At 32.2% G+C, this 22,049-nt stretch overlaps 1 protein-coding gene across 1 annotated transcript; it reads left to right on the top strand.

Annotated features, from left to right (window-relative positions):
* The first annotated feature begins 9,956 nt into the window (after positions 1–9,956).
* LOC132760538 (uncharacterized) lies at positions 9,957–10,430 on the top strand. Its single transcript, XM_060752525.1, has one exon. It carries the CDS (start codon positions 9,957–9,959, stop codon positions 10,428–10,430), a length of 474 nt encoding a protein of 157 aa, XP_060608508.1.
* The last annotated feature ends 11,619 nt before the right edge of the window (positions 10,431–22,049 follow it).

Here is a 22,049-nt window from a genome sequence, read left to right as displayed (position 1 = left end):
AGTCAGTTTCACAGCTATATATGTCTCAGAACCATGCGTACCCGGTATATTTTGGGGGAGAGTCTATCATATCATTTTGTTAGAACTTACTTATCTTGAAGCGGTAGTGCCTTCTGTTAAAAGAAATGACACTAAAACAGTTTGTGTGCTTCAAAATAATCTAAAACATATTGTTGTCATTGGAATATATGTGTGCCTTTGTAAGTATTAGTTTAAACTAAACTTGTTTATAAATCTAGAGTTTGTTATTCATTGAAATATAATAGTAATGTAATTAGACCAAACATCGTGTATTTTTATATTCGTATACTTGCATAATTGTCAAATTAACTACACTAATCTATGTTATATTTAACGTTCCTATCCTAACAAATATATGCGACATTCAATTAAATCTTAAAAAATATATATGACTTATGAACCTAAAAAGTTATAATACAGTCAACTATCGTTATCTCGACATCGCTTTTCTCGATATTTCGTTATCTCGATGAAATTTTGAAAGTCCCGATTTTCTTACCTATTTATCTATATTGGAAATATTTGTTTATCTCGATATTTCTATTTCGATATTTTCAGTATCTCGATGTAAAAGTTCAGCCCCAACAGTTATTTTCACACTATCATCTTTTGTTTATCTCGACTAATAGTTTTCTTTTGTCTGTTCCCGTCAGACGTGTGAAAAACACAATCTAGACGATAATTGCTCAATTAACAGCGCGTGGCATAATGCCGATTATGTTTGTAACAAGTTTAGCTGTGTTTATAAAAGTTAATCTATATAGCGTGTTGATTGACTTATGTCCAAAATGAGTGAATTTTACATTCTTTTTAAATATTCGAACACTGTATCAATTCATTATGACTTTAAATGTAAATGAAAAAGTAAAAGTATAGAAACGCTATCGTTGCAATATTGTTTCACAACATCACCACCAAATCAATCAGCGGTCGAACAATCTCGAGAAAGACCCGATAAATAACCCGGGAGGATATCCGAATCAACCATATCCGATATCCGATTCACTATATTGGTGTATTACTGAGTAAACCTCACTATGTCTTTTTATCACAGACACCCGTTTTTCCGCTGGTAAACATCCGCTAATGTTACTTTGTCAAATATTGACTAGTGCTATGAAAACAAGACATATGGATATTATAGTTTATTTGACATAAGGTATGCACATGTCTTTTGTAAAAATTAGTTTCGCTTTATTCTAACCCTAATATGTTTATCTCGACATTTCGTTATCTCGATATTTTTTGGACGGTCCCACTGACTTCGAGATAACGAGAGTCGACTGTACAATAAAAACGATGTTTAAAGTGTATTTTTAAAGTTAGTTTTATATCAATTTTTTCTATAAAAAAACCAAATGTTTGTGATATGAGTGTAATACATGTACTAGGAATACAATTTAACAATTCAAGCACATATTCCATTCTACCACAACTTTAAACACAAAAAATAACATGGATATTTTACAGACCGCCTAAACGCTGCGGTATAGAAATGCTAAAGTTTCGGTTTTCCTTAGTTGATTTTATTCATGGTAATGATCTTGAGACTTGGTCTTATGTCAATAAGAACTTGGTATACAGACTGCTTCAAATTGTATAATAACAGCTTATATTTTACATTTAAATTCAAATTAATTTTTTATCTATATTAAACACATTTTCTGATATCTTTATTCATCGCTGTTTTCTGTTTTAATATTTTTAAAACTATTGTTTAAGTATTCTTTTCACTAAGGTTAAAACACAGACACTTGGGGTTTGGAGCTCAAAACGCCTTTAAAATCCAAAAAAAATGCATATTTGTCAATCCCAGCACATGTACTGATCATATATATCAAAAAACTTAATATAAGCCGTTTTGAAAAAAAATCATATTTCAACATCTATAATAATACACATTTCAAGATAAAAATGTTTCCCGGAAAAAATCCGCACCCCTACCTTCATAATCACCATGTATTTTATTCCATTTCCAATATTTTCACATAATCCTTTGGTCCATCGTCACAGAAGATATAATTCTTCACGATGATGGTCAATTTTAAACTTCGCAACAGCCGAAATAAACATCAAGATTATCGCCGTTTTTCTCCAACTACAAAATCTTTCGATAAATTCAATGGACCAGACGGCTATGAACGAAGCTATCCGATTATGTGGCCCCAGCTATGCCGTGTGCAAAATGCGCAGCGCTTTTAAGTTTGGGAACCACATAATCGGATAGCTTCGTTCAAAGAGCACAGGCGGTCTTCATAAACGCGAGACAGGTAAGTTTACCTAATATTTGAACATGCTTTAATAGACAAACTTGATCTTGTTGTTTTATTTCTGTATTGTTAAAATAACAATAATGATAAACAAAATTTTACTTGTTTTGGATTTGGGATAATCAAAAAGTGCGGCATCCCTCATGTCCTCTAGCACCACCTTGAGCTGTACTTAATTTTTAGAGCGGTACTCAATTTTTAGAGCGGTACTTAATTTTTAGAGCGTGTTTTAGAGCGGTACTCAATTTTTTTAGAGCGGTACTCAATTTTTGGTATTAATTTATTGTTGCCAGATAAACGAGGAGAATGAGTACTGGCATTCAATTGCAAGTCAAGTCAAGTCAAGTCAAATTTCCTTTATTACACACATTTCATGTTAACATGAATAAATGTGGTTAGTAATAAATACAATGTTAGTAGAGGCTCTTTAAACAAATGTACAATGTATAATTATATAATTTGAGTGGTAAAATAATTCGTAGAAAGAGTATTTATTCATATCATTTGCTGAACTGCAGTACGTTCAATTAACAATGTATCAAAACCACAAATTGTTAAAGTTCTTAGTAATATGTTACCACAAAAAACCGTGGAGAGTCACGTAATTTGGACACTCTCTAAGGGTATAATTTCGTTTCATATTACCTTTCTTTTTATTTATCGACAAACGATGAGAATAGTTACAAAAAAGGAAAAGGGAAAAGAAATAATGATATAAACAACTGACAAGTGATGTACAGTTATGTACAACATAATATTTTAAACCTTTACAATGACATTTCTAGACTCATACTTATAAGCTAAATGAAAAAAGTGTCATACTATTTAGACAAATATTATAACAAACAAACACTTTACAATGGATAATAAAAGATTTATCTGTGAAATATTCGTGTAATAGTCTTGGAATGTAAGTAATTCTTGGAATGTAAGTAATCACATATGAGGTGAATTCTAATTTTAATTATCTTAAAATTATTGTTTTAACAAATTTACATAATTTCAAATATTCGCTCTTGTTTTCTGTATTAATTAGTTGATCTAGTTTGAATGTATTTGCACGTCTATAATAATAGGGTTTCAAAAATTTCTTTCTTTCATCATTAAGCAAAACACATTCAAATAAGTAATGAAAATTCGTCGCCTATTTTATTGTTACAAGAAGTACATGTTCTTTGATTGATTGGTATTCGGGCCCAAATTTCCGGTTTCTATTGGTAATCTATGGTTACGTGTACGAAATTTTATCATGTAACGAAGAAAAGGTTTAGGAGTTGATAAAAGGTATTTTTCGAATTTAAATTCTTTTTTGAATATTCTGTAGAATGTACTTTTGCTGGAGTTTTGAATAACGGAATACCAATCATTTAGAAAAACATCTTTTAGTTTCTGTCTAATTGCTAATTTCAACCACTTCTCGTTTCCAAAATTTTGTGTATCCCATATATTACATCAACCGCAATTTATAAAAATTGTCTTAAGTTTGCAATCCAAGGAAATTGTTTTTCTCAAATTATTTTTCACTTAAGGTTTTGGAAAGATTATATGTAATATTGTATAATAGAGACGACAATTTCTTTTGATGATTATTTACATCGTGCTTTTTTTAATCTAGCCCAAAACATGATTATTCTTTCGTTTATATCAATAGATAGCGGCAGACAGCCTGTTTCTCCGTACACCATATAATTTGGGGTGGATTTTTTCATATTTAAAATATACTTTTAAAATTCTAATTGGACTCGTTCAATCACTTCTATATTACCATATCCCCATATTTCCGCCCCATAAAGAAGAATAGGTTTTATTGTTTTATTAAAAGATCTATTTGGATATCAATTGGTAAACTAAGTCGATTTGAGTTTCTTATTAAACTAACATTGCTCTAGTAGCTTGTAATGCTATATGCTTTTTAGTTTTAGTATATGATCCACTTTTACAAAAAAAAACTCCTAGATACTTGTACTCCGTAACTACCTCTAATCTTTCGTTGTTCAAGATAAAATTATAGTTTTGTTGTCGTCCTTTAGAAATACTACGATTTTAGATTTAGATGTATTTACAGTAAGTTTCCATGTTTTACAATAGTTTTCATACAAATGTAATGATTTTTGAAAAATCTTCAACCGATTCAGATAAAAATATCAGTGTCATCAGCGTAAAGTAATATAAATATCTTTTAAAAAATCACGAATTTCGTCTGCGTTTTGGTCATTTTGTACCGTGATTCCCATAGTGTCATTACTATTTGCAAAATAATCGCTAAGGTCATTCAAAAACATTGAAAAAAGTAGAGGGGACAAGTCTCTCCTTGACGTACGCCTAATGTTACTAGGGAAAAAATTTTGAAACTTCAAAGTTAAACTCTGACACACGATTTAATGTTATCGTACATGTTTTTAATGAGATTTAAACATTTTCTGTTATATTAAGATTAAAGAGTTTTTGCCAAAGACCATTTCTCCAGACTGTATCAAAGGCTTGTTTGAGATCGATAAAAGCACAGAATAATTTATTTTTACTGTTATTAACGTAATTGATTAAATGATGTAATACAAAAAATTTGGTCTGTGGTTGAAAACCCCTTCCTAAAACCTGCTTGATTATTATTTATTATATTATTTTCATCTGCATAAGTAGTAAGCCTATTATTTATTATACTGGTAAAAAGTTTTCCCAAACAGCTTAGAAGTGTTATAGGTCTATAATTTTCAGGTTTACTAGCATCACCTTTGTTTTTATATATATTGGATTATTATCCCAATAGTCCACTTTTCAGGTATAACACCTTTTTTCAAATACTAAATTAAAAAGTTTGAAATACGTATCTTTCATTAAACTATATGAGCATTTTATTTGTTCGTTAACTATTTGGTCTAACCCACATGCTTTATTATTTTTAACATTTTTACTGCCTTATCAATCTCTTCATATGTGATAGGACAATTGATAGATTCGTTTTGGTTTGATTGCTCATTATTTTCTAGATCAAATGTGTTATTGTCATTAATTGTTCCATCATTTGAAAAATTAACATTTCTGAAAAAATTCATACATTTCATCGATACTTGCTTCCGTTTTGCATTGACTGTTATTATTACAAAGTAAAATTCCAATATTTCCTGGGATCTTTGATTTTTAATTTGCGAAATTTATCAATGTTTTCTATTCAAATGTTTATTTTTAAACGAACGCATAGTATTTTGTATATCTTACTTTTTTCTTTAAGATTATATTTTGTTTTCGTCAGTTTTCCTTTAATTTATATAAATATTTTCGCTCTATGAAAGTTTCTTCTTGCTTTCCTACACTGATATCCAAACCAAGAGCTATTGTTATTTACTACTTCATTGTTGTTTTAATTTTATAGCGAAATGCTTCCTCAGAAGTTTTAAGAAAATAGTGAGGAGATATTTGTAACTAAATCATCTGCATTTTGCTGATTAAAATTGTCGCTATTTTTCAAACGTCAAGTTTTTCATTTAATTCCTCTATAAGATTTATATCAAATTTCTGTAAAAAAGCTTTCATTTTCTTATTGTCCCATAATTTAATATAGATGGTTCAGTATTATTAACATGTTCAACAATTTCAATTTGGTTAGTATTCAATGTTAAAAGAATAGGATTATGTGCATCTGATAAATGGACAAAAATCTTTAACAGTAAGATCGAGTACATTTTTAAACAGATTTGAATTTACATATAAATATCGACGGTACTGGTACCTTTATAAGTAGTACTTCCGGTGTAATCGCCAGAAGTTCGACCATTTAATATATACATATTATTTAATTGTAAAAAATCAATAAATCTATTACCGTAACTGTTATTATGTTTATCGGTGTTATAACGTAATAGCTTTACATTTTGTGCATTTTGAAATTTACTCATTTCAGTATCAAATTCATCGCAAAGAAGTTTTGGTTTTCCAAAAAACGTCTATCGACTGTAATAAAATCTTCAGTTGATTTTGTACGTGAATTGTAATCTCCAAACAATATATACGATGAGTAATTGTCCGATAGGCGATTGAAATCGTCTTGAATTTCGGAAAAAGGGTCGTCAACTGCATAGTCCGAGTATTCGGGTGGTATATACACAACACCACAGAAATGTCTGTTTCAGATTTGCATAAAACCTTAGATATCTTAAACCATAATACAAGATCATTATCAGATTCTATGACTGTAACAAATTTGGATAGATTTTTTTTAACTGCTAGAGCTAGACCGCCAGACTTTCTTCTGGTTTTTCTTTTTCGATATTTGAAGTATACATCATAATTTTGTATTTCAATATGATCCAAATTATCAGCTTTAATTTCCGGAAAACCAATTATACTGTGATCATTCACCAACTCGTTAAATTCCGGGCAGTGCAATTTTGATTTAAGTCCGCAAACGTTTAAGGATAAAATCTTAATATTTTTGATTGCAAAGGATGATGTCTCAGTTTCACGTCTGTCGGAATTTGCTATCGCGGTAAAGGAAGAATTTAAGTCGTCTGCATTTTCATATTGGCTTAAGTTGTACGAAGAATTTGTTTGTATGTTATTATTATTATCATTATTATTGTCATTATTATTATTATTATTATTATTATTATTATTATTATCATAATTATTATTATTATTATTATTATTATTATTATATTATTATTATTATTGTTATTCGAGTTTAAGATTCTATCATTCTGACAAACATTTTCATTTAAATAAGTTTGGTCTGTCACAGAAATTGCCGCTTTGTGTAAATTTTTCAAAAACTAAGCAAAGATTGCCGGAAGTTGTAAAATGGAAAACAAACAGCTATAAAAAACGAGATAGTACCAAGTACTAAACCAAACATAAAGTGCACATATCCAAAAATAACAGAAAAATACAAAATAATTGAAACAATAATAATCAAATAAACAACCGTCAATATTTACAGTAAACGGGTTTGCATATACATGTTGATCACTATTAGGTTTAAGCACTGGTTCATATACTTCAAAAGTACTGCAACAATAAATACACAAGTACTGACCTACTAATCTCATAGTCATTTTACAGTTACATGTATGATATATAACATGACTAAAATAATCGATGCATTTACAGCGACAGTATACAGACGGGCACATGTTTTGAAAATAATCATCTTTGCCATTATATTGATTTGTATAATGATAGCCATCAAAAAAGTCAATGAAAAATCTATTTATCAAATTGTCATTATCAAAAAAGTGACTGAAAACCTCAGTATCAATTTGTTTGTGGCAAAGTTGTGTCAGATTTTGATTTAATGAATTATGTTCAATTTCAATATTTTTATAACAAGGATAATCTACATACCAGTTAAGAATATACTTATTTTTTTTTCACAAAAACATAATTTGTTTTCAAACATATTGCATCTAGGCAGCGATGAATAGCTTGCAATGCCATTGCTCAAAATGTCATTTCAATTTGATAATTTCTGATAATTATGATAATAATTTTTGATAATGTTTAATAATTTTCCTCATATGTACCATCGAAATGACCTTTCGGTTAAGATATTTTCAATAATGAGGTTTACACATCAATATGCCAAGACATCATATAATTATATATTCCGATTTTTGACCTGTAGTATACTAAGCCCCAACAATTATATTTATTTTTATTTGTCAAAAACTTTTTTTTTAGTCCTGTTTCAGATTTTTCCCCCAAAATATTCATCTGATCATAAAGCAAAACTATCTTTTCTGTTTTATATATTAATCGCACGGATAGTTATAGTGATTGAGTATATTGTATGACATTCAGAGTATCAAACCGTTTACATTTTGCTACTTTTAGGACAAATAATGTCACAATTCGCGTGACTGTCTAACATGCATGTTTTTTTTTCTATAAATTATACGGGATTTATTTCTTGTGGTATGAATAAATTTTCATCTTGTTGTATGAAAATTATCATAATTAACTCATTGTTACCGCTACTGATGAAGTAATTATTTTCATACCACTCGAAAAAAAAAATCCTGTATTTATATAAAAAATCGAATATTATCCATGCATTCGATTTCTTATACGAGTTGTACTTAAATATTTGCATTCATGCAAAGTGTACAGAGAAATGTTTACGTAAAGGTGTAAGCATAAAATATAATTGTTATGAAAGTATCTTTAAATCTAGAAATGTGTCCACGAGATCAGTTGCCACAAATGTCAGTCTTCTGACTGGCTGTATAATAATGGAATATGACATGATACGTGTATGATATCATATGATAAATGAAACAATCTCAAATGCTAAGGTAAGGACAATTTATGAAGCGGTTGTTTGTTTAATGCTGTACATGTATTAAATGGCACAAAAAGATAAACTAACACACTCTACCGATGTAAAATATCAACAGCAGTATTCAACATTTACCATGATAAATTTTTGATTTTTTAGATATCTGAAGCTATGTTCATACGGCAGTTATCATTGAACCTTCAATGTGACACGTCAGAACCATTCCATGAAAAGGGGCGTATGACCCTCAAGTAAAAGAATGCGTTTGTCCTAAAAACATATTAACTATGCCAATAAAAAGCACTACTTTTGTGTGACCTTTAAACATTGTTTTATGTTATTTTCAGTTGCGCTCCAGTGAAATCATATGGATAAGGAAAAGGACAATAAGGACAGTGATGCACACTACCAATGCTGGAATAAACATGATTTACGATAGATATGTCAAATTTTTTAAATATATAAATCAAGTTTATACTTGTTGTTTGTCTTTTATTAACCAAATGGCTGATATGACACAGTTACTGAAGATGATATATGCCTTGCATGCTCGATCTAGTTTATGTTGAGTTTTGGTTTAATTTAATTGCTTTATCGCAAACAAATGAAGAAAAATGAGATAAAATGCACAATTTTTGTATTAGAAACGAATGAAATTGAAAAGGATAAAAAGTGAGCGAAATATTCAATGAAAAAAAAACAAAAAAACAACCCTCGACAATATGATGAACGTGACGCAAAATGTCCCTTACACCCCGTACACATTGAGCTGCGACTTTAGGACGATCATGCCGATCAAGCCACGATCTGAAAAAGTATTGGGTCGATGTCCAAATTGAACAATTTGACAAATTTTGTCTTCATTACGACTGTACTACGATGTTCTCGCGTCCAACGCGCTGCTGACACGCTTCTACTACGATGTTACGCTGACAGATGCCGACCAGCGGCCGCGTTTACTGCGTTAATACTACGCTGCCTCTACGACATTCAAGCTCGCACTACGACGCTACGCAGACCTAAAAGACTGTACGACGATTTCGCTACGACGGTGCCGATCATATCACGCTTGTAGTAAGCTTCTGGTATGATTTGGGCGATGATATATATATCTTGTGTTTCAAAAATTACTTTTTATTTACTTCCAAATTTCAAGCATGAACGGACGTATTATTGCTGATCTGATTCATCTGGCTTTACTTCAGCAAGAACAAAGTTTAGTTGAAATTGAAATTGCACAGATTGTTAACAGGCGGAGGCGCAGAAGAAGCCAAGAATATACTTGGTACGATCATGGCTACTATCTGCAGATAGGAGACTCTAGTTTGAGCAATATGATACACTGATGAGAGAACTCCGAATGGAAGACACCCCTTCCTTTGATGGAACCAGCGATGTTCGATGAACTGCTTGAGAGAGTTGGCCCTAGGAATCAGAAAAAAGATACATGCTGGAGAAAAGCGCTACAACCAGGCATCAAGCTCGCCATTACTATCAGACATCTTGCTTCAGGAGAAAAGTACCATAATCTCATGTATAACTTCAGAGTTGCTAAGAATACGATAGCGTGTCTCATACCTGAATTTCTCCAGGCCATTTGTGAGAAATTTAAAGATGAAGTAATAAAGTCTCTTGACGAATGGTTTCTCATAGCAGACCAGTTCAAAAACAGATGGAATGTTCCAGATTCATGCGGTGCACTAGATGGCAAACACGTGGCCATCAGATGTCCCCCAAACAGTGACTCGCTTTACCACAATTACAAGCACTTCTTTTCCTTAGTGCTACTAGCACTGGAAGATGCGGATTACAAATTTCTATGGATCGACTGCGGAGGTCTTGGTTCTATGTCTGATGCTCAAATTTAACGAATCTGAGCTGAAACAGTGCCTTGAAGACAGATCGATTGGGTTTCCAGCGCCTGACCCACATGACAACGAGCCGATACCCTACTTCATTCTGGGTGATGATGCATTTGGGTTGAGAAAATATTTGATGAAACCTTATTCGCAAAGAGGTCTAACCAGAGAGGACTTAATCAAAACTACTGAATATCAAGGAGTCTTTGTGTGATTGAAATGTGATTTTGGTATTTTGACACAAAGATGGCAGGTATTACTCACCACTTTGCAGCAATTCCCAGCAGTGATACAAGACATCATAGTGTGTTGTGTATGCCTTCATAACCACATGAGATTGTGCTACCCGGCGTTACAAAATGCCAACTTGACCAAGAGGATGATAATCACTATCCGAAACCTAATGCATGGAGACAAGAAGGTAACATGCACGAGGTACAGATGCAAAGAGGAACAAACAGGGACATCATCGCTGGGAAAAGACTGAGGGAACTACTTAAACTATTTTTAACAGCCAGGTAGGATCGGTACCATGGCAGGAAAGAATGATTCTTCACTAGTTAGTGTTATAATGTACAATGTTGTACATTTAAAGCATTATATGTGCGGTCTTAACAAGAAATAACAAATGAAATAACGTTTTACAATTACTGTTTGCGAGTTCAGATAGTTTTTGTGTAGGGATTGTTTTGAATATGAATGTTTTACCTGCTGCGATTTCGGATTAAGTTCAGATTGTGCAAATGTCTCTGCAGTTTTTTTTTAAATTATAGTCAGGTCTAGTATGTATGTTTTTTGCAGAAGGAATTAAGTGTTTTATGCAAAAGAGCATTAAAATTATGTTTTTGAATTATATTAGTTTTTATCATATTAGGAGTTACTCTCCATACGTGAGTCATTTAGTAAAACAGTACCCAAGTAAATTCAGGTAAAGTATGGAAAACATCGAAGAAATGTAGCCGCACAAAGATTATAGGCAAATCAACGTGCCTGAGTTTATGGAGTAATGAACGATACTAGTATACAGACAAAAGCAATTGGTTATATTAATTTTAGTATTTATTCATATACTTCCTGTATAAAATATTCAGGCATCATAACTTTTTTGACCACAAAAGCTGATGGTACTAACCATAAGGCGTTTTTTATAAACAAAAAGATTTTTTTTACAAGAACTAAGACTCATTCTTAAAACATGCACACATACATACATACGCACAGACACACGCACGCACGCACGCAGACAGACAGACAGACAGACATAACAACTAAATTTTGATTGAAAACCAAACAGTAATACAATCGAGTTTATACAAGTATTAATTTTATAAATGCAAATTTTGAACTAAAGTTTATGTGCAAAATTGTACATACATGCATGCATCAGAAATCCAATTGATCTGATTTTAGAAACAAAAAGAACTACTATTGTCAATTAAGTGCATGTCTGACAAGACTTCAAAATGACAATAAGAAGTTTGACTGCTTCAAAGAAATTGATATCGCTAGAACTGCATGTGTCTATTTATCGTATTATTTAGCGTTTACTGCTGCTGGAGTCATCCATATCTTACAGTGAACTAAGGCCTGCAAACACAATACTTGATCCCTCTTGTGATTGTCTACTAGTGGGAGGGTTACACGTTTGCTTGTCTAACTGCTGAAACTGCTGCTGCTGCACCCAAGCACGTTCCTGAGACACCCCCACAACTTGGGATGGCCATTGTGAGGGATTAGGCTGCCATTGCATGGAACAGGGATCACTATCCTTGTTTGAGGAAAGGCCATGTCTAGACTGTACCTGTTGTTGCTGCTGCTCTTGCATGTCAGTGTAGCGGCTGACCAATTGTTGTACGTCAGTCTGGAAGCGACCCCAAAGAGTCTTATTTAGGCCTGCAAACAACTGGAAAAAGTGGCAAAAAGTCAATATTTATACTTTCAAAGTAAAAGTTCTTTATGAGTCCAGGTCAAGTTAAGTTTGATTTAAATCAAGGTCTTGTCCTTACTAATGATGTACATGTATCTAAATATAAAGACATAAATAAGAAAGTTATACACAGTTACAGCTTACAATCAACACATTCAATAATCTGACACTGAAGGTCAAGTTCATTTATGACTCATAATCAAAGTCAATGTAGTCAACTTGAGGAAACATTTCAGATGATAGATGTGTCCAAGTATTCATTCATTAATAACAAAGATATAGCCACTTTGGCATATTTTTTAGGATATTTTCAAACATAAAAAGGTTGAATGATTATGTCAACCTTTAACTATTTGATAAATAGAAATTGACACACAGAGAAGTGAAACAGTGTTGTTACGAGTTTTAACAAAGTAGCTGATAAAAAAAATAACCATTTGTATTACAGAAGAACTGGATATGTGGTCAAGGCAACATCTGAGGAGGAAAAAGTAGATTTTCAGAGACAGGTAAGTATAATGCTTTAACATTATGAATATATTTTACAGCAGAATAGCCACCTAAAATGCACAATTCTAATCTTTTGTGAAGGAAATATCCTGTTTTGTTATCATTTTAAGAGGTTTCTTTAACTCACCTGCCAACTGTATGTTAACTTGCCAGTCTGTTTGTTGGCAACAGTAACCTTTATTACAATCATGATGATTTGATTGTTGTGTGTTTATTATAAGGCAGCTTTGAAGCAGCATGCCTCCAGATTCATGCTAAATTTCATGAAAATTTTGAGAATGAACTTGATGTTTGATATTGTGAAATAACCAAAAAGCGGCAATGTACACATTTCAATGACACTTACAACCGCCGTAAATTACCAAAAAGTGGTCAAAATATGCATAAATAGCCCTTACTGTGTGTTAGTAACGCAATAGAAATATAGTTGTAAATACTGAAAAATCAGTCATTAATCTCACAGAACAGGTAAAATATTACTTGAATCTTGAATCTTTTTACTTTCCTAAAATGTTAGTACATTTTTCTTGAAATTTGATTTCATTGAAATATTTTGACTCATATGGAGGCATGTAGCTTTAAGTACAAGTTTGACTTTATATTGACATTATTTCAGGAGAAATTGAGGTTTGCAGAGCCGCATAAAGCATATACATACGAGATGCATGGTTACCAGTCAGTCGTAGGACCAGTATTTTCAGCAAGAAAAATGACACAAATAGAGCGAGGGAACACGCGTTACTTATCTCCAGCAGGCCTGCATTTATAACTATATTAACCTTAGGTATATCTATAGTCTGGTTGTGAATATAAATTATTTTACATGTGTTTATTTGAATATCACATTGGATTATGAAATTCTAATTATAAGGAAGTACATGCAACTCTCTAAAGGTCTTTGTGCTTGTCAAGTGCCTGTTTAAGCATTTTCTCCATAAATTCAGATTAGGTTATAAACTATAAACTAAGTTTGGAACTTTATTTTGACTGTGCATTGAAGAAACAGAATAAACGTATATGTTAAACTGACGGTTTTATTTTATTGCAACATTCTTACCTCAATAAGGCATAAGTCGTTGTCTTCTTTAGTTGTTGTTTTCCATTTTTATATACATTCTTTGTACTAATGCAATAAATTCAAAGAGATTTATAGTTATGTTAATTGTAAAGATAAGAAAACTACATGTATTTGTTTTCAGTGAGGGATTCTGTTGCTAGGTTACCAAATGGAGAAGGAAATAGGGCTGAAATTTGTGAACTTCTTAAAGATTCACAGTTTCTTGCACCAGGAATTACTGATGCACAGGTTATATGATGTATTTAGTTATTTAATTGTAATTATGACATAAATACACTGAAAATGATAGTTATATCAACTTCTTTTAATCCTGTTTCTCAGGGTGTGAAAAGTTGCCCTGATGTTTATTTTAGATTGATAACAAACTTTTACAGATCTTATTGAGGACTTTTATGTAGCGGATAAATTAATCAAATCTTGCTTTAAATAGCTAAAGATTGGACGCACTTGTCATATAATGATGTTTAATAGATTGGTTAGGTAACTTGAAATAGTTCAGTGAGATTTGAATAATGTTTTCTTGCAATACCGTTGACATACATTTTTGCCACAACTCAAGGAAAAGCAAAATGCATGTGAATGCAAAATAGTACCTATATAAAATAAGTTAGATAATTGCAAAATAAGTCTAAAAAGAGGCACAAAGGATCATGACTGTGCAGAATACAAGTAGTTGAACATTTCTGTGTCATTTCAATACTTGTTCATGTGACGTCATCACATGTGACTGGTATATTTTAAGAAATGCCCACGACTCTTAGTAGATAAAGTATAATTGCTTTTTAGATCATTGCTTATCTTTGAAAAGTGAATGCATTCATGCTGGCAGTTTTACCCAATAATGCCATATAAGCATGCATGATTAAAGCTTTATCTAATGATTTTTTTTTTAATTTTTAAACACTAAAATTACAGGTATGTTGTTTTCATGATATTTTGGTTAATTCTTTAAGAAGTTGTAACATAGAATGCCTCTGTTGAATATTATACGTAAACAAATAAAATTATTAAAATAATATTATATGTAAACAATAAAATGTTTCAGAACAAAGTATTCTGCTGATCTTTAAGTACCGCTTTAACCATTTAGCAATAATTTTGTGCATGCTCCATTTACTAGAAAGGAAATGTACAAACACATTTCTACGATACAGATATTCTGGAAGAAATATTTGTTCAAAATTCAAACAATAATTGAGTTAACTACATGTAGGAGATATATAGTTTCATACACTGTAACACCATTCTATCTATTTTTTTTTACACACTTTATTATGTGTCAAAATGTAAGTTAAATACTTTAATTGTATATATATTTAGATCAATGTTGTTGTTAGTGGAGCTCTTGATAGGCTTCATTCAGAGAAGGACCCTTGTGTAAAGTATGATGTCAAGAGTAAAGTATGGATCTATCTGCATAGAAATAGAACTGAGGAAGAATTTAGTAAGACAATGAAGTTTGTAACTTGAAATAAATTTGCTGTAGATGTTCAGAGAAAATATAAAGTCCCATATGCATCCTGGTATAGCTTGTTAAAAAAATATCTAGCCTTTGATTAATTTGTTCTAATGACCATGCATATTAAATGGTTTAATATGAGCACTCCAAATTCCCCTGTGTGTGTATTTGAGTTTATTAGCTCACCTGTCACAAAGTGACAGGTCGCTTTTCGTCCGGCGTCCGTCCGTCCGTCGTCCGTAAACTTTTACTTTAAATGACATTTTCTCATAAACCACTAAGCCAATTTCATCCAAACTTCACATGAATGTTCCTTTGGTGGTCACCTTTGAAAACTGTTCAAAGAATTTAATTCCATGCAAAACTCTGGTTGCCATGGCAACCAAAAGAAAAAAACTTTAAATATCTTCTTCTAAAAAATTCAAAGAGCTAGAGCTTAGATATTTGGCATGAAACATCTTCTAGTGAGCGTCTACCAAGTTTGTTTAAATATGAGCCCTGGGGTCAAAATTGGCCTTGCCCCAGGGGGTCATTGATTTTCCCTATATGCATATAGTAAAACCTGAAAAAATCTTCTTTAAAAGAACCCAAAGATCTATAGCTAAGATATTTAGCATGAAACATCCTCTAATGGGTGTCTACCAAGTTTGTTCAAATAAAAGCCCTGAGGTCAAAATTGGTCCCGCCCAAGGGGGTCATTGATTTTCCCTATATGCATATAGTAAAAACTTAAAAAATCTTCTTGTAAAGAACCCAAAGACCTAGAGCTAAGATATTTAGCATGAAACATCCTCTAATGGGTGTCTACGAAGTTTGTTCAAATAAAAGCCCTGGGGTCAAAATTGGCCCCGCCCGGGGGTCATTGATTTTCCCTATATGCATATAGTAAAAACTTAAAAAAACTTCTTTTATTCTTTTATAGAACCAAAAGACCTAGAGCTAAGATATTTAGCATGAAACATCCTCTAATGGGTGTCTACCAATTTTGTTCAAATAAAAGCCATGGGGTCAAAATTGGCCCTGCCCCAGGGGGTCATTGATTTTCCCTATATGCATATAGTAAAAACTTAAAAAAACTTCTTTTATTCTTTTATAGAACCAAAAGACCTAGAGCTAAGATATTTAGCATGAAACATCCTCTAATGGGTGTCTACCAATTTTGTTCAAATAAAAGCCATGGGGTCAAAATTGGCCCTGCCCCAGGGGGTCATTGATTTTCCCTATATGCATATAGTAAAAACTTAAAAAATCTTCTTTTAAAGAACCCAAAGAGCTAGAGCTAAGATATTTAGCATGAAACATGATTTAAAGGATGTCTACCAAGTTTGTTCAAATAAGAGCCCTGGGGTCAAAATTGGCCCTGCCCCCAGGGGGTCATTGATTTTTCTTATATGTGTATAACAAAAGCTTAAAAAATCTTCTTTGAAAAAACTCAAATAGCTAAAGTTTAGATATTAAGCACGAAGCATCTTCTAGTGAGTGTCTACAAAGTTTGTTCAAATAAAAGCCCTGGGGTCAAAATTGGCCCCGCCCCGGTGACATTGATTTTCCTTAAATGTGTATAGCAAAAACTTAAAAATCTTCTTTGAAAAAACCTGAATAGCTAGAGTTTAGATATTAAGCATGAAACATTTTATAGTAAGTGTCTACAAATATTGTTCAAATAAAAGCCCTTGGGTCAAAACTGGCCCTGCCCCAGGTGTGTCATTGTTTTTAACTATATGTGTAAAGAAAAAACTTGACCAGCTAGACCTTAGATGTTTAGCATGAAACATCTTCTAATGGGTGTCTACCAAGTTTGTTCAAATAAAAGCCCTGGGGTTTAAACTGGCCCCGCTCCGGGGGCCTATATACAGGTGAGCGACTTTAGGGCCATCATGGCCCTCTTGTTTATACTCACCACTGTTTGCCCATAATTATGGACAGTGCTCCAGAAGAATATAAGTCATTTTTGATTTTGGAGGATGGTGTTTCAAATGCCAAATTGAACATTGACCTTGATTTTGATATAATGACCTATTTTTCTATTGAGAGCTACAACATTTAAATGTGGACCATGTGCACACTTGCTGATGAAGGATTGAAATTGGATATTACTTGACCTAGATGAAACAAACTGCTCATTATTCAGCTCTTGTTAGTGGTTATCCTGATTTAATTCCTTCAATGAAATAAAGAAACCTTGGGGAAAAAAAGAGACAGTCTTACTATTATATACATGTATATACTTTTGTGTGTTTACAGAAAAAATCCACCAAGCACAAGCTGCTGCACAAAAGGCTAAGAAATCTCTTGCTAAGCAAAAAACATCCAAGGCAACGGCAGTATGTATTCAAATAAATTAATATCATTCTTTATGAAGCTAATTTATGTCATAAATGATTATTTTTCTATTTAAGATTATTTTTGTATTTTAATGATACATGGGATTTTTATTGATTTCTTTTGGAAAGATAGTACATAATGTATGGCTTATAATTTGAATGAGCAAGTAAAAGATTCTCATGACACTCCAGTTTATTCTCTTAGAGTTTTTCTTGTTAAAAACATGTTATGCCCTGTTATGATAGGATTTCTATAGTGATATAGTGATATTTAATCATAACTTAACTGTGAGTTTAAAAGAAACATATTCGTGTGTAATTAAGTTGTTACACCAACTGCTTCCCCCCCCCCCAAGTATTTAGAAGAAAAAAAACCTCTGCTGCAATAGAAAGTTTTCAAACCAGTCTGTAAACTGCAATGCTGAATCATGAACTGTTTTGGTTTTTCTTGTAGATTGTCTTAAAATACATAGTTTTTTTCTTGGATGTCTAGAAATACTTCTATATTGCCTTACTGTAATAATGCCTTATTTTAATTGTCTTGACACTTTTGCATATAATAGTTGCCATGTATATGATGATTGAATGTTTTTTATTCAGCCAAAGTTACGAGACATGGCAGCAGTGCCTGCAAGTGGGCCAACTTCTTGAGGGTTAACTCCATCTTTAGGTTCCAGTTCAAAGAGTATTAATGTAGAAGACTTAAGCCCAGGTCAGTTGGGCTCCCAAGCTCAACTCTTGGCAGGGACAGCTGCCCCAAATGTCAAAGTTCCAGCCAGACAGGTAAGGGCAGTTTAAATTAATTTAAATCCTATAGCTTGTATTCATGTACTGCAACATCATTATTATTTGTGTGGGTACAAATTTTCGTGCTTTTAGTGGATAGGTAAATCCACGAAATTAAGATCCAAAGAAATTATATTTTGTCTGCTATAGATGAATTTTCATAATTATGTTACTTGCATTGTATTTTACAATTTACTTTTTTGCACAAAATAAAAAAAGAAGAAAAAAAGACATATTCTAGAACTCATGAAAAACTTCCGTTCGGACAAAACGACGGAATTTCATGCCTATTAAGTAAATTAACAGTACTTCACATAAATAATAATTATAACATTAATGTATTTGTAAGTAAATTAATTGTTTGTTAGATTCTGTAGTAGTTTAAAACAAAAACAGTAAGTTCAGTAAATATACATAAGTTTACTGTTTTTTGGGTAAATTCACCATTATTTTTTCTCCTGGTTTTTTTAAAAGAGGAATTACTTCCTTCCCGTTCATCAGTGTACATTTGCTTAAAGATCCTGTAACACATTTTTTCATGGTTTTATTTCATAAATATGATGCTCAAATTAAGATTTGTTAATATTGCAAGTTCCAATAAGCATTATTTATAAAGATATTATCCAATTTAACATTTCGTGTAAATAAAGGGAGGTAATTAGAAATTTATTTTCTATGAATTCTAAGTCAAATTTTCCAATAAGAAATGGATGCATGTAATTTATTGATTAAATATAATGTGCACAAATATTTGCAGTACACATTTTACATATTCATCGATGTTTGAAAATTGTTTTATTTGCATAATTATATACATATATAATTTTTTGCAAGTGTGGTATACACACAGTGACCGCCTCCGTAGTCGAGGGGTTAGAGTCAATGACTGCTAATCCAGTTACCTCTCTGGCGTGGGTTCGATCCCCGGGTGATGCTTTGGTAGTTTAGCACGGAGGACGGTAGTCTAGTACTGGTGTAACTCTCCAGGAACGATGGTTAGGAACCTACCCGCCTATATGACTGAAATACCGTTGGGAAAAGGCGTAAAATGAAACAAACAAACAAACAAACAAACAAACAAACAATACACACAGTGACAATATCAATCACAAAACATACAGGATCTTTAAAGTGGTTTGACTTACCTGAAGAAAATGTAGAGAATATTTGTTTTAACCCAAGTTGTTGTAGTGTTCATGTAATCTGGTTTAGAGACATTGGTGTGAATAGGTAGTTTAATATAAAAATTATAAAAAAAAAACATGATAGGTAGTTTAATATAAAAAATAATGATTTAAAGGGACTTAACTGAGTTTTTTTTTGTTTCGTTTTTGACATAATGGGACTGGAAATATCAATTTAAAAGTTGATCTACATCTATGTAATTATTCTAAACGTTATGATTTTAGGCTTTTGGACCTCGGTGAAGCCCCTTTAAGCCCCGTCTTGCCTGAAAGTATTATTGATTAGAACAGACTCAATACAAAATGTGTCTGCAACATTTCAGTTGTGCCATTTACGTGTTACATGGTGACGATATTGTTCAAAAGAAACAACGTCATGACGTCATAAATATTGGCGCTAAATAATGAAATGAATTAGACAACTTTGATAATATTGCTAAATGTTGAATTTTAATTTGTTCATAATGATAAAACAGTTATTGTACTAAAATTTTGGCAAATAACCAAGTATGTGGACTTTGCTTATGTGATTACCCCTTGAGTGTAAGATCAATAATGAATTTCTTGACCAAGTTGATTTAATTATATTGTGCGAGCCTCTGGCGAGCATAATATTATTTTATTCAACGAGTTCAATAAATTCAATAATAAACTTTCATGAATTTAATATTCTTTTTATCACAAACCAAAAATAAAGACAGTTTTAGTAAAATGTCATCGATGCGCCTATAGTATAGCGCTAACATTTATGGCGTCTTTACACTATGTTTGAATAACGCGAATGACATCATGTCAAAATATATGCATGGCTCTGCAATACCATATTTACGGTGTTACAAAAGTGGCACAGGTATGTGAAAGGTATGTGATAAACTTGGATATTTACCTCATCGTACAATAATTGTTTTGTATTATAGACTTTCATCTGGTTTACAGCAAAAAAAAAATCTTAAACTTATATAGACAGATCCATAATGGGACAACTTATGTATCTGTTTTATTATTAAATATTAATCTCAGAAACATATCTTTCATAGGGAAGAAAATTTATCCTTACGGTTAGTATTTTGCTTTCCTTAGATTTGAAACTTTAAATACATTGTGTTATATAGATTGTGTTTTTATTGGGGGTAGATATATTGCCACCTTTGTGCAGTGACAGGTAACTTTAATAGGAGTGAACTTGTTACTGCACTAAGGTGATGATGTGATTTAATCGAAACATTTCCTGTTGTGAATTATAAAGGTCAACTCTTTCATGTAACAGATATTTTTATGAAAGATGAAAAGTTGCACATTTGATCATGTTACAGTTATACTTTTAGTGTTTTTGACAAAAGATAATTTTTCTTACAAAAGAAGGTGATCTGAAAACAAAGTTAAGGAAGGAGTGCGACCAATTTTGAAATTGGAGATATATGTCATAATGATTAGGGACTAAATTTTAATGGTTATCATGATTTTTAAGACCTGTCGTAATAATAAGTCTTAACTTACTTCTTTTTTGTCCCCCGCCTTTTCGAAGAGAAAAGGGGGATAAAGAAATAGGCACCGTCCGTCTTTCCGTCCGTCTGTCCGTCTGTCCGTCCATCACACTTTCGTGTCCGAGCCAACATTTGATTATTATGAGCTTCATTCCGTAGTTAAATAAAGAACAAAAACTCATAAAATTCAAATTAAGAGCTATTTTTTTGTTTTTATGAGCTTATTTTGCTTATGGTCCAGATGGTGTTTATTAGCTGAATTGTCTCATAAACATCAAATTTTGGTACGGCCGGTCCATAACTTTGTCATTTATTGAAGGAATCTGAAATAACTTGGCACAAATGTTTGTTATAATAAGACGATGTGTCATGCGCAACAACCAGACCCCTACCTCCAGGGTCAAGGTCGCACTTGCTCATTCAAGGTCAACATTGTCTATTTGAGGGTATATGTCGTGTCCGGTCCATAACTTTTTTTATCTTTGAAGGGATTTTGTAAATACTTGTCACAATTGTTTACAATAATGAGAAGATTTGTCATGCGAAACAACTGGTCACCTACATCCAAGGTGAAGGTCACACTTGGAGGTCAAAGATTAACATAGTCTGTTACAGGGTATATTTCGTGTCCCGTCCATAACTTTGTCATTTATTGAAGGAATCTAAAATAACTTGGCACAAATGTTTGTTATAATAAGACGATGTGTCATGCGCAAAAACCAGACCCCTACCTCCAGGGTCAAGGTCGCACTTGCTCATTCAATGTCAACATTGTCTATTTGAGGGTATATCTTGTGTCCGGTCTATAACTTTCTTATCTTTGAAGGGATTGTGCAAATACTTGCCACAATTGTTCACAATAAGAAGATGATGTGT

This window comes from Ruditapes philippinarum, unplaced genomic scaffold (assembly GCF_026571515.1).
Source record: "Ruditapes philippinarum isolate M1 unplaced genomic scaffold, ASM2657151v2 ctg6773_1_1_1_1, whole genome shotgun sequence".
Taxonomy (NCBI): Eukaryota; Metazoa; Mollusca; class Bivalvia; order Venerida; family Veneridae; genus Ruditapes; species Ruditapes philippinarum.
Note: the sequence above shows the minus strand (reverse complement) of the source record. Positions and strands in the feature narration are given on the sequence as shown.